Source organism: Panulirus ornatus, chromosome 58 (assembly GCF_036320965.1).
Source record: "Panulirus ornatus isolate Po-2019 chromosome 58, ASM3632096v1, whole genome shotgun sequence".
In the NCBI taxonomy this organism is placed as follows: Eukaryota; Metazoa; Arthropoda; class Malacostraca; order Decapoda; family Palinuridae; genus Panulirus; species Panulirus ornatus.
Window position 1 is genome coordinate 39,604,943 of NC_092281.1, and position 12,792 is coordinate 39,617,734.

Here is a 12,792-nt window from a genome sequence, read left to right on the forward strand (position 1 = left end):
TGTATTGATCAGTTCTTTTTGTGTCCACGTGATGGGCCACATTGACATAATTGACATATTGATCAAATATTGTTGTGTCCACGTGATGGGGCACGTTGATATATTGATCAGTTCTTGTGTCCAAGTGATGGTTTACATTGATATATTGATCAGTTCTTGTCGTGTCAAGGTTACGGGCCATATTGATATAATGATGTTTTTGTCGTGACCACTTGACATGTCACATTGTTTTATTGATCAGTTCTTGTTGTGTCCACGTGACGGGCCACATTGATATATTGATCAGTTCTTGTTGTGTCCACGTGACGGGCCACATTGATATATTATTCAATTCTTGTCTTGTCTATGTGATGGGCCGTATTGATATATTGATCACTTCTTGTGTCCACGTGACGTGCCATATAGATATATTGATCAGTTCTTGTTGTGTTAAAGTGACAGGTCACATTGATATATTGATCAGTTCTTTTTGTGTCCACGTGACGGGCCATATTGATACATTGACCAGCTCTTGTCGTGTCTACGTGACGGGTCACGTTGATATATTGATCAATTTTCTTTGTGTCTAGGTGATGGGCCATATTGATATATTGATCAGTTTTTCTCGTGTCCACGTAATGGGCCATATTGATATATTGATCAGTTCTTGTCGTGTCCACGTGACGGGACATATTGATATACTGATCAGTCCCTGTCGTCTCCAAGTGACGGGTTACGTTGATGTATTGATCAGTTCTTGTTGTGTCCACGTGACTGACCACATTGATATGTTGATCAGTTTTTGTCGGGTCCAGGTGACGGGTCACGTTTAGGTATTGTTCAGTTCTTTTTGTGTCCACATCACGGGTCACATTATATTTATCAGTCCTTGTGTCCACTTGACGGGACACATTGATATATTGATAAGTTCTTGTTGTGTCCATTTGACGCGCCACGTTGACGTATTGATCAGTTCTAGTGTCCACATAACGGGCCACATTGATATATTGATCGATTATTGTTGGGTCCACCTGTCGGGCCATGTTGATATGTTGATTAGTTCTTGTGTCTACTTGACGGGCCACATTGATATATTGATCATTTCATGTTGTGTCCACGTGACAGGTCACATTTACATATTGATCAGTTCTTATTGTGTCCATATGACGGCCCACATTCATATATTGATCAGTTCTTGTCGTGTTCACGTGACTGGTCACATTGATGTATTGATCAGTCCTTGTGTCCACTTGACGGGCCACATTGATATATTGATCTCTTCTAATTGTGTCCACGTGACGCGTCACGTTGATATATTGATCAGTTCTTGTGTCCACGTGACGGGCCACATTGATATATTGATCAGTTATTGTAGTGTCCACGTGATGTGCCACGTTGCTATATTGATCAGTTCTTGTTGTGTGCAAGTGACGGGCCATATTGATATATTGATCAGTTCTTGTCGGGTCAAGTTGACGGCCCACACTGATGTATTGATAAGTTCTTATCCTGTCATGTGTCGGGTTAAGTTGATGTATTGATCAGTTCTTGTTGTGTCTACGTGACGGGCCATAGTGATATATTGATCAGTTTTTCTCGTGCCCAGGTGACGGGTCAAGTTGATATATTCATCAGTTCTTGTGTGTCCACGTGACGGGTCACATTGATATATTGATCAGTCCTTGTTGTGTCCACTTGACGGGCTGCAGTGAAATATTGATCAGTCCTTGTTGTGTCCACGTGACGCGCCACATTGATATATTGATCAGTTCTTGTGTCTACGTCACGGGCTACACTGATATATTGATCAGTTATTGTTGTGTCCACGTGACGGGCCATGTGATATATTGCGATGGTGTCTATGTCAACCTGGTGATTATATGATCATGATTGGTGTATGGTTAGTAAATATATTGCAATGTCGATTATATTTCATTGAGATTATTTTATCATGGTGAATATATTTTTAAGGTAGCTATATTGTTGTGGTAGGCTCATTTTCATGGATGTTATATTTTTTTGGGCTATACTTTCATTGTGGCTATATTGCAGTAATATATCCTGTCCTGGTCGCTATTTTGTCGTGGGCAGTATATAGTCATGGAGGCTATATGTTTCCTATGATCCGAGAGTTATCATTTTGTCACAGTGTATATAAAGTCAGGTGGCTATATTGCAACATTCAATATAATTTCATGAAGTCTTTACTGTTACATTAACTATAATGTCATATCAGTTATATGGTCCTGGTGGCTTTATATTGTTTTGATGAATGTATTGTTGTCGTGACTATGGAAGCCATAGTGGCAGGGTGGTTATATTTTCATGGTGGGATCATTTTGTTATGAATATATTGCATTTGTATATATATTGTCAAATGGTTATATTGCCATAGTAAATATAATTTGAATGTTTCTTTATTGTTGCGTTAACTACATTGTTATATCAGTTATATGATCATAGTGGCTTTATTGTTATAGTGAATATATTGTCGTCGTGATTATATTATCATTATGGCTAAATTGTCGTGGCAAATATGTTGATATGGAGGCTATATCTTGATGATATTTCTATAGTCATTGTAAGTTTATTATCAATTTGACTCTAATGTCATGGTGATTGATTTATATCGTGACATTATTGTCATGGAGGCAGTACTGTCTTGGTGGCTACATTGTCGTTTGCTGTATTTTCAATGTAACTTTTTAGTGAAGATGGCTTTATTGTCAGTGTAGCTATGGTGTTATGAGGTACGAATTTTCATAGTGAAGATATTGTCATTATGAACATACCGTCATGTTGGCTACCTTCTCATTTTGTTTCCATTGCTATGATATATATATATATATATATATATATATATATATATATATATATATATATATATATATATATATATATATATATATATATATATTTATATATATATATATCAACTGAATCAGGAGTTGTGGGAGTATGTGATAGAGTGTAAGAAAGTAAATTCTAGATTGATATGGGTAAAACTGAAAGTTGTTGGAGAGAGATGGGTGATTATTGGTGCATATGCACCTGGGCATGAGAAGAAAGATCATGAGAGGCAAGTGTTTTGGGAGCAGCTGAATGAGTGTGTAAGTGGTTTTGATGCACAAGACCGGGTTATAGTGATGGGTGATTTGAATGCAAAGGTGAGTAATGTGGCAGTTGAGGGAATAATTGGTATACATGGAGTGTTCAGTGCTGTAAATGGAAATGGTGAAGAGCTTGTAGATTTATGTGCTGAAAAAGGACTGGTGATTGGGAATACCTGGTTTAAAAAGGGAGATATACATAAGTATACGTATGTAAGTAGGAGAGATGGCCAGAGAGCGTTATTGGATCACGTGTTAATTGATAGACGCACGAAAGAGAGACTTTTGGATGTTAATGTGCTGAGAGGTGCAACTGGAGGGATGTCTGATCATTATCTTGTGGAAGCAAAGATGAAGGTTTGTGGGGGTTTTGAGAAGAGAAGAGAGAATGTTGGGGTGAAGAGAGTGGTAAGAGTAAGTGAGCTTGGGAAGGAGACTTGTGTGAGGAAGTACCAGGAGAGACTGAGTACAGAATGGAAAAAGGTGAGAACGAAGGAGGTAAGGGGAGTGGGGGAGGAATGGGATGTATTTAGGGAAGTAGTGATGGCTTGCGCAAAAGATGCTTGTGGCATGAGAAGCGTGGGAGGTGGGTTGATTAGAAAAGGTAGTGAGTGGTGGAATGAAGAAATAAGATTATTAGTGAAAGAGAAGAGAGAGGCATTTGAACGATTTTTTCAGGGAAAAAATGCAAATGAGTGGGAGAGGTATAAAAGAAAGAGGCAGGAGGTCAAGAGAAAGGTGCAAGAGGTGAAAAAGAGGGCAAATGAGAGTTGGGGTGAGAGAGTATCATTAAATTTCAGGGAGAATAAAAAGATGTTTTGGAAGGAGGTAAATAAAGTGCGTAAGACAAGGGAGCAAATGGGAACTTCAGTGAAGGGGGCTAATGGGGAGGTGATAACAAGTAGTGGTGATGTGAGAAGGAGATGGAGTGAGTATTTTGAAGGTTTGTTGAATGTGTTTGATGAAGGAGTGGCAGATGTAGGGTGTCTTGGTCGAGGTGGTGTGCAAAGTGAGAGGGTTAGGGAAAATGATTTGGTAAATAGAGAAGAGGTAGTAAAAGCTTTACGGAGGATGAAAGCCGGCAAAGCAGTAGGTTTGGATGGCATTGCAGTGGAATTTATTAAAAAAGGGGGTGACTGTATTGTTGACTGGTTGGTAAGGTTATTTAATGTATGTATGATTCATGGTGAGGTGCCTGAGGATTGTCGGAATGCTTGCATAGTGCCATTGTACAAAGGCAAAGGGGATAAGAGTGAGTGCTCAAATTACAGAGGTATAAGTTTGTTGAGTATTCCTGGTAAATTATATGGGAGGGTATTGATTGAGAGGGTGAAGGCATGTACAGAGCATCAGATTGGGGAAGAGCAGTGTGCTTTGAAGACCGTACGCGAGAAATACTTAGAAAAACAAATGGATTTGTATGTAGTATTTATGGATCTTGAGAAGGCATATGATAGAGTTGATAGAGATGCTCTGTGGAAGATATTAAGAATATATGGTGTGGGAGGCAAGTTGTTAGAAGCAGTGAAAAGTTTTTATCGAGGATGTAAGGCATGTGTACGTGTAGGAAGAGAGGAAAGTGATTGGTTCTCAGTGAATGTAGGTCTGCGGCAGGGGTGTGTGATGTCTCCATGGTTGTTTAATTTGTTTATGGATGGGGTTGTTAGGGAGGTGAATGCAAGAGTTTTGGAAAGAGGGGCAAGTATGAAGTCTGTTGTGGATGAGAGAGCTTGGGAAGTGAGTCAGTTGTTGTTCGCTGATGATACAGCGCTGGTGGCTGATTCATGTAGGAAACTGCAGAAGCTGGTGACTGAGTTCGGTAAAGTGTGTGAAAGAAGAAAGTTAAGAGTAAATGTGAATAAGAGCAAGGTTATTAGGTACAGTAGGGTTGAGGGTCACGTCAATTGGGAGGTAAGTTTGAATGGAGAAAAGCTGGAGGAAGTGAAGTGTTTTAGATATCTGGGAGTGGATCTGGCAGCGGATGGAACCATGGAAACGGAAGTGAATCATAGGTTGGGGGAGGGGGCGAAAATTCTGGGAGCCTTGAAGAATGTGTTGAAGTCGAGAACATTATCTCTGAAAGTAAAAATGGGTATGTTTGAAGGAATAGTGGTTCCAACAATGTTGTATGGTTGCGAGGCGTGGGCTATGGATAGAGGTGTGCGCAGGAGGGTGGATGTGCTGGAAATGAGATGTTTGAGGACAATATGTGGTGTGAGGTGGTTTGATCGAGTAAGTAATGTAAGGGTGAGAAAGATGTATGGAAATAAAAAGAGTGTGGTTGAGAGAGCAGAAGAGGGTGTTTTGAAATGGTTTGGTCACATGGAGAGAATGAGTGAGGAAAGATTGACCAAGAGGATATATGTGTCAGAGGTGGAGGGAACGAGGAGGAGTGGGAGACCAAATTGGAGGTGGAAAGATGGAGTGAAAAAGATTTTGAGTGATCGGGGCCTGAACATGCAGGAGGGTGAAAGGTGTGCAAGGAATCGAGTGAATTGGAACGATGTGGTATACCGGGGTCGACGTGCTGTCAATGGATTGAACCAGGGCATGTGAAGCGTCTGGGGTAAACCATGCAAAGTGTGCGGGGCCTGGATGTGGAAAGGGAGCTGTGGTTTCGGTGCATTATTACATGACAGCTAGAGACTGAGTGTGAACGAATGGGGCCTTTGGTGTTTTTCCTAGCGCTACCCCGCACACATGAGGGGGGAGGGGGTTGTTATTTCATGTGTGGCGAGGTGGCGATGGGAACAAATAAAGGCAGACAGTATGAATTATGTACATGTGTATATATGTATACGTCTGTGTGTGTATATATATGTGTACATTGAGATGTATAGGTATGTATATTGTGTGTGTGTGGAGATGTATGTATATACATGTGTATGTGGGCGGGTTGGGCCATTCTTTCGTCTGTTTCCTTGCGCTACCTCGCTAACGCGGGAGACAGCGATAAAGCAAAATAAATAAAGAATAAATATATATATATATATATATATATATATATATATATATATATATATATATATATATATATATATATATATATATATATATATCGTCACCTTGGCTACATGGGCAAGCTGATTCTTTTATAGTTGCTCTATTATCATTTTGTTAATCATGCATATTTTGTCATAAGCGTTATATTATCATGATAACTATATTGTCAATGTGACAATAGTGTTATGGTGACTATATTGTCATTATAAGCTCATAGTGGCTATATCGGTAAGATAACTTTATTGTCATGGTGACAATTTTAACATGATGGTTATGATGTCATGGTGTCTGCATTTTCGTGTTAACTTTCATAATTGTGTTGATTATGCCCTTTAGGATATATCATTATAGAAAGGAGTTTTTTATTTTGATGCTTTATCAGGTGACTACATTGTCATGATATGCTATATGGTTTCAATGCTTTCGGGGTAAATGTTTTATTATGGTGGCTACGTTGAAATGGAAGCCATAGTGGCAGGGTTGCTATATTATCATAGTGGGATCATTTCGTTTTAGAGATTATATTGCTTTTGTGAGAATATTGTCATGGCAACTGTGTTGCCATAATTTCTATATTGTCACATAATTTGTTGAATTGATCGAAATATTGTCATAGGAACTGAAATGGCATGTTGTCTGTATTGTCTTGGTGGTTGTATTGCCATTGTGACTACATGGTCATGGTGGCTATATTGCTATTAAGATCATATTGTTATTGTAACTGTATTGCCATGGTGGCTATAGTGTTAGGTGACTATATTGCCATGAAGGCTATTTGTCATTTTTGTTATATTACAAAGAGATGAATGTCTTTTCAAGTTAAGTATATTGTCAGGGTACCTATATCGTCATGTTAGCTATATCGTTGTGGTGGGTATTATATCATTCTGGTGGTATATTGCCATGATGGCTATACTAATATTTTGGCGATATTGGCATGGTAATATAGTACCATTGTTGATGAATTGTCAGGCGACTATATTGTCATGGTGGTTATTTGTCATTTTTGTCATATTACAATGAGAGGACTGTCTTTTCATGTTGGCTATATTGTCCGGGTAGCTATATTGTCATGTTAGCTATATCGTTTGTTTTTTTCTGGCTGTATACTGCCATGATGGCTATACTAATATTTTGTTGATATTGGCATGGTGATATAGTGTCTTAGCAGCTAAACTGTTGTTGTGGATATTTTTTCATAGGAAAACATTATCATGGTAGCTACGTTGTCAAGGTTAATACATTGTTTGGGTAGCTACATTGTCATGGTGACGATATTGGCACGGTGGCTGTATTGTTATTTTCAATATATTGCCAATAGGACTACGTTATCTTGGTCGCAATATTAAGTTGATGGCCATATTGCTGTGGTCAGTTTTGTCGTTGGGGAAATGCTTTCTTGTTAGTTAAATTTTTTCGGGATGATATGATAATGAAAACAATATTTTCATGGCGACTTATTTGGTATTGTGAGTGTAAATGTATGGATATCATATCATCATGTCAACCATATTGTCATGGTTTTTATACTGTGATGGTTTTTATGTCAACCTCCTGATTATCTCATCATGAATGGTGTATGATAATGGTAACTATATAGCAAAGGCGATAATATTTCATTGCGATTATTTTGTTAAGGTAACTTCATTTTCATGTTCGCTATATTGCTATGGCAGGTACATTTTCATGGTTGTTACATTGTTTTATTGGCTATACTGTTAAAATGGCTATATTTTAATGATAAATCCATTTTGGTCGCTATTTCATCAAGGACACTATAATGTGCTGGAGGATATATGTTTGTTATGATCCGAAAGCGACTATTTTGTCACAGCGTCTATATTGTCAGGTGGCTATATTTCATATTGAATATAATTTGAATGTTTATCTATTGTTGCCTTGACTATATTTTCATATAACTTATATGATCATGGTGGCTTTATTATTATGGTGAATATATTGTTGTTTTGACTATACTATCATAATGGTTAAGTTGTCATGGTAAATATGTTGATGTTGTCGCAATATTTTCATGATACTTATATAGTCATTAAAAGTTTATTATCATGGTGACTCTAATGTCATTGTGATTGATTTATATCGTAATTTTATTGTCCTGGTGGCTGTACTGTCATATTGGGTATATTATCAAGGTCATGTTAGTTATATTGTTGCGGTGGGATTTTTTTTTCTGAAGGTATTTTGATATGATAGCTTCACTAACATTTTGGTGGTATTGGCATGGTGATATAGTGTCTTAGCAGCAAAACTGTTGCTGTGGATATTTTTCATGGGAACTGATTCTCATAGTAGCTACATTTTTAAGGTTTATACATTTTCATGGTAGCTACATTGTCATGGTGAGGATATTGGCATGGTTGCTTTATTGTGTTATAATGCTATCATGGCTACATTATCCCGGCTGTATTGATATGGTTAATTTTGTCGTTAGGGATATATTTTTTCAGCTACATATTTATTGTGATTATATAATCTTGATAATATTTTCATGGCGTCTTATTTGGGATTGTGAGTGTAAGTGTATGGATATCATATCATTATGTCACCTATTTTGTCATGGGTTTTATACTATGATTGTGTGTATGTCAACCTGCTGATGATATGATCATGATTGGTGTATGATTATCGAAACTATAATGTGATATCGTTTATATTTCATTGTAATGAATTTGTCATAGTAACTATATTTTCATGTAAGCTATATTGTTATGGCAGGTACATTTTCATGGTTGTTCTACTGTTTTATTGGCTATACTGTCAAGGTAACTTTATTGTGATGATAAATCCCTTCTTCTTCGCTATTTTGTCATAGAGACAATATTCTCCTGGACGCTATATGTTTGCTATGATCCAAAATGACTATTTTATCACAGTATCTCTATTGTCATGTGGCTATATTTCCATATTGAATATAATTTATAAATGTGTTTATTGTTACGTTGACTATATAGTCTCATTATTCATGTGATCATGGTGGCTTTATTGTTATGGTGAATATATTATTGTCTTGACTATATTATCATAATGGCTAAATTGTCATTTCAAAGATATTTATATGGGGGCTATATTGTGACGACAAATATATTCATATGGACGCATATTTTCATGATACCTATGTACTCATTATATACTTATTATCAAGGTGACTCTAATGTGCTGGCGATTGATTTACATCGTGACATTATTGTCATGGTGGCTGCACTGTATTTCCCAGAACAGTTTACCTATTATTACAGTATAGTCACAACGACAATGGACTCACTATAACAATAAATCCTCCATGATCATATAACTGATATGACAATATGGTTAATGCAATAATAAAGAAACATTCAAAATATATTCACTATGGCAATATAGCCACCTGACAGTATAGATATTGTGACAATATTGTTGCTTTCCGATCATAGCAAACATATAGACTCCAGGACAATATATTGTCCATGACAAAATAGCGTCCAAAACAGGATTTATCATTACAATATAGCCACCTTGACAGCATAGCCATTGAAACAATGTAACAACCGTGAAAATGTACATGCCATAACGATATAACTATCATGAAAATGTAGTCACCACAATATAATGATAAAAAAGATATAATCGCCATTGCTATATAGTTACCATAATCATACATCAATCCTAATATTATCACCATGTTGACATAAACACCATAACAGTATAAAAACCATGACAATATAAGTAGTATGATGATGTGATATCCATACAGTTACACTCAAAATACCAAATAAGCCACCATCATAATATATTATCAAGATAACCACAAAAAAATTGTAGCTAATGACAAAATATAGCTCCAACGACAAAATTGACCATAGCAATATAGCCGTTAAGTTAATCAAGCGACCAAGATAATATAGCCATGATAACATTATAGCACAATAGAGCCACCATGCCAATATCGTCACCATGACAATGTAGCTACCATGCAAATATATCAACCTTGAAAAATCTAGCTACTATGATAATACATTGGTTTTATGAGTTATACTGTCAAGGTGTCTATATCATAATGATATATCCTGTCTTGGTTGCTATTTTGTCATAGAGATTATGTTGTCTTGCAGGCTATATGTTTGCTATGATTCAAAAGCGACTATTTGTCACAGAATCTATGTTGTCATATGGTTATATTGCCATAGTGAATATGATTTGTGTATTTCTTTTTTTGTTTCTTTGACTGTATTTTCACATCAGTTATATGATCACTGTGGCTATATTGTTATAGTGAATAAATTATCATCGAGACTGTATTATCATAATGGCCAAATTGTCATGGCAAATATGTTGACATGGAGGCTATATTATCATGATATTCATAAAGTTATTGTAAGTTTATTATCAAGGCGACTAATGACATGGTGAGGATTTATATCGTGATATTATTGTCATGGTGGCTGTACTATCATGGTGGCTATATTCTCGTTTGCTGTATTTTCAATGTTACTCTTTTGTGAAAATGGCTTTATTGTCAGTGTAGCTATAGTGTCATGGGGAACATATTTTCATAGTGGCAGTATTGTCATTATGAACATACCGTCATTTTGGCATCCTTTCATTTTAATTACATTGCTATGATGTATATATCGTCACCTTAGCTATATTTACAAGGTGATCCTTTTATAGGTGGTATATTGTCATTACTAAACTCATGCATACTTTGTCATAAGCGATATATTATCATGATGATTATATTTTTATGGTGACAATATTGTCATAGCGACTATATTGTCATTATGACTATAATGTCATAGTGGCTATATTGCCAAGATAACTATAGTGTCATAGTGACTTTTTATCATGATATCTATAATGCCATAGTGACTGTATTTTCACAGAAGCTTTTTTGATGGTGTTCATATTACCCTTGAGGATATGCCATTATAGAAGAGAAATTGTCATTTTGATTAAATTATCAGGTGACTACATTGCCATGATATGCTATATTGTTATGATTTCAGTACTGTCATGATAAATCTTTTATTACTGTGGCTACATTGCAACGGAAACCAAAATGGTAAGGTGGTTATATTTTCATGGTAAGATGATTTTATTATGGCGATTATAATAGCATTTCTGAGTATATTGTCATGGTGACTGTGTTGCCATGATATCTATATTGTCATTTAATTTGTTGAATTGATGGCAATATTGTCTTAGAGACGGTACTGTCATGTTATCTGTATTGTCACGGTGGTTGTATAGTCATCGTAACTATATAGTCATGTTGGCTATATTGTCATTAAGATTACATTGTTATGGTAGCTATATTGCCATGGTGGCTGTATTGTTAGGTCACTATATTGCCATGATGGCTATTTGTCATTTCTGTTATATGACAAGGAGGTGACTGTCTTTTCACGTTGGCAATATTGTCAGAATAGCTATATTGTCGAGTAGTGGGTATATATATTTCTTTTCTGGCGGTATATTATCATGATGGCAATAATAAGATTTTGGCGGTATTGGCATGGTGATATAGTGTCTTAGCAGCTAAACTCTTGTTGTGGATAGTTTTCAATTTAAATAATTTATCATGGTAGCTACATAGTCAAGGTTACTATATTTTCATGGTAGCTACATACTCAAGGTTCCAATATTTTCATGGTAGCTACATTGTCATGGTGAAGACATTGGCATGGTGGCTGTATTGTTATTTTCAATATAATGCCATCATGGCTGCATTATCTTGGTCGCTATATCAACTTGATGGCTAAATTGCTATGGTTAATTTTGTCGTTCGGGATATATTTTGTTATTAGCTATAATATTGTTGTGATTATATGATCATGGTAATAACATTTTCATGGTGGCTTATTTGGTATAGTAAGTGTAAGTGAATGGATATCATATCCTCAAGTCACTTATATTGTCATGGTTTTTACACTGTGATATTGTTTATGTCAACCTGCTGATTACATAATCAGGATTGGTGTATGATTATGGTAAATATACTGTAATGTTTTATTTCATTGTGATAATTTTGTCATGTTGACTACAATTGCATGACAACTTTAATGTTATGACTATATCATGATGATAAATCCTGTCTGAGTCACTGTTTTTTCACAGAGACTATATTGTCCTGGAGTTTATATGTTTGCTATGATCCGAAAGCGACAATTTATTCACAGTATCTATATTGTCAGGTGGTTATATTGAAATTGTGAATATACGTTGAATGTTTCTATATTTTTGCTTTGACTATATTGTCATATCAGTTAAATGATCATGGTAGCTTTATTGTCATAGTAAATACATTGTCGTCGTGACTATATTATCATAATGGCTAAATTGTCGTAGCAAATATGTTGACATGGGGGCTATATTTTCATGATATTTATAAAGTTATCTTAAGATCACTATCAAGGTGATTCTAATGTCCTGGCGCTTGATTTATAACTTGACATTATTGTCAAGATAGCTGTATTGTCAAGGTGGCTATATTGCCGTTTGCTGTATTTTTAATTTTAAGCTTTTGTGAAGATAGCTTTACTGTCAGTGTAGATATAGTGTCATGGAGAATATATATTCATAGTGGCACTATTGCAATTATGATATTTTTGTCATTTTGGCTATCATCTTATTTTGGTTACATTACTATAATGAATATATCGTCACCTTGGCTATAATAGAAATGTGATCTTTTTTATATTTG

At 35.9% G+C, this 12,792-nt stretch overlaps 1 protein-coding gene across 1 annotated transcript in view; it reads right to left on the reverse strand.

Moving 5' to 3' along the window:
- Positions 1-12,792, reverse strand: part of LOC139766743 (uncharacterized) — a 318,468-nt gene that overhangs the window by 12,973 nt on the left and 292,703 nt on the right. Inside the window, exon 12 of the mRNA XM_071695665.1 lies at positions 506-1,010. Within this exon, the coding sequence (XP_071551766.1) occupies positions 506-1,010 (505 nt within the window). The remainder of the gene's footprint in view (positions 1-505; positions 1,011-12,792) is intronic.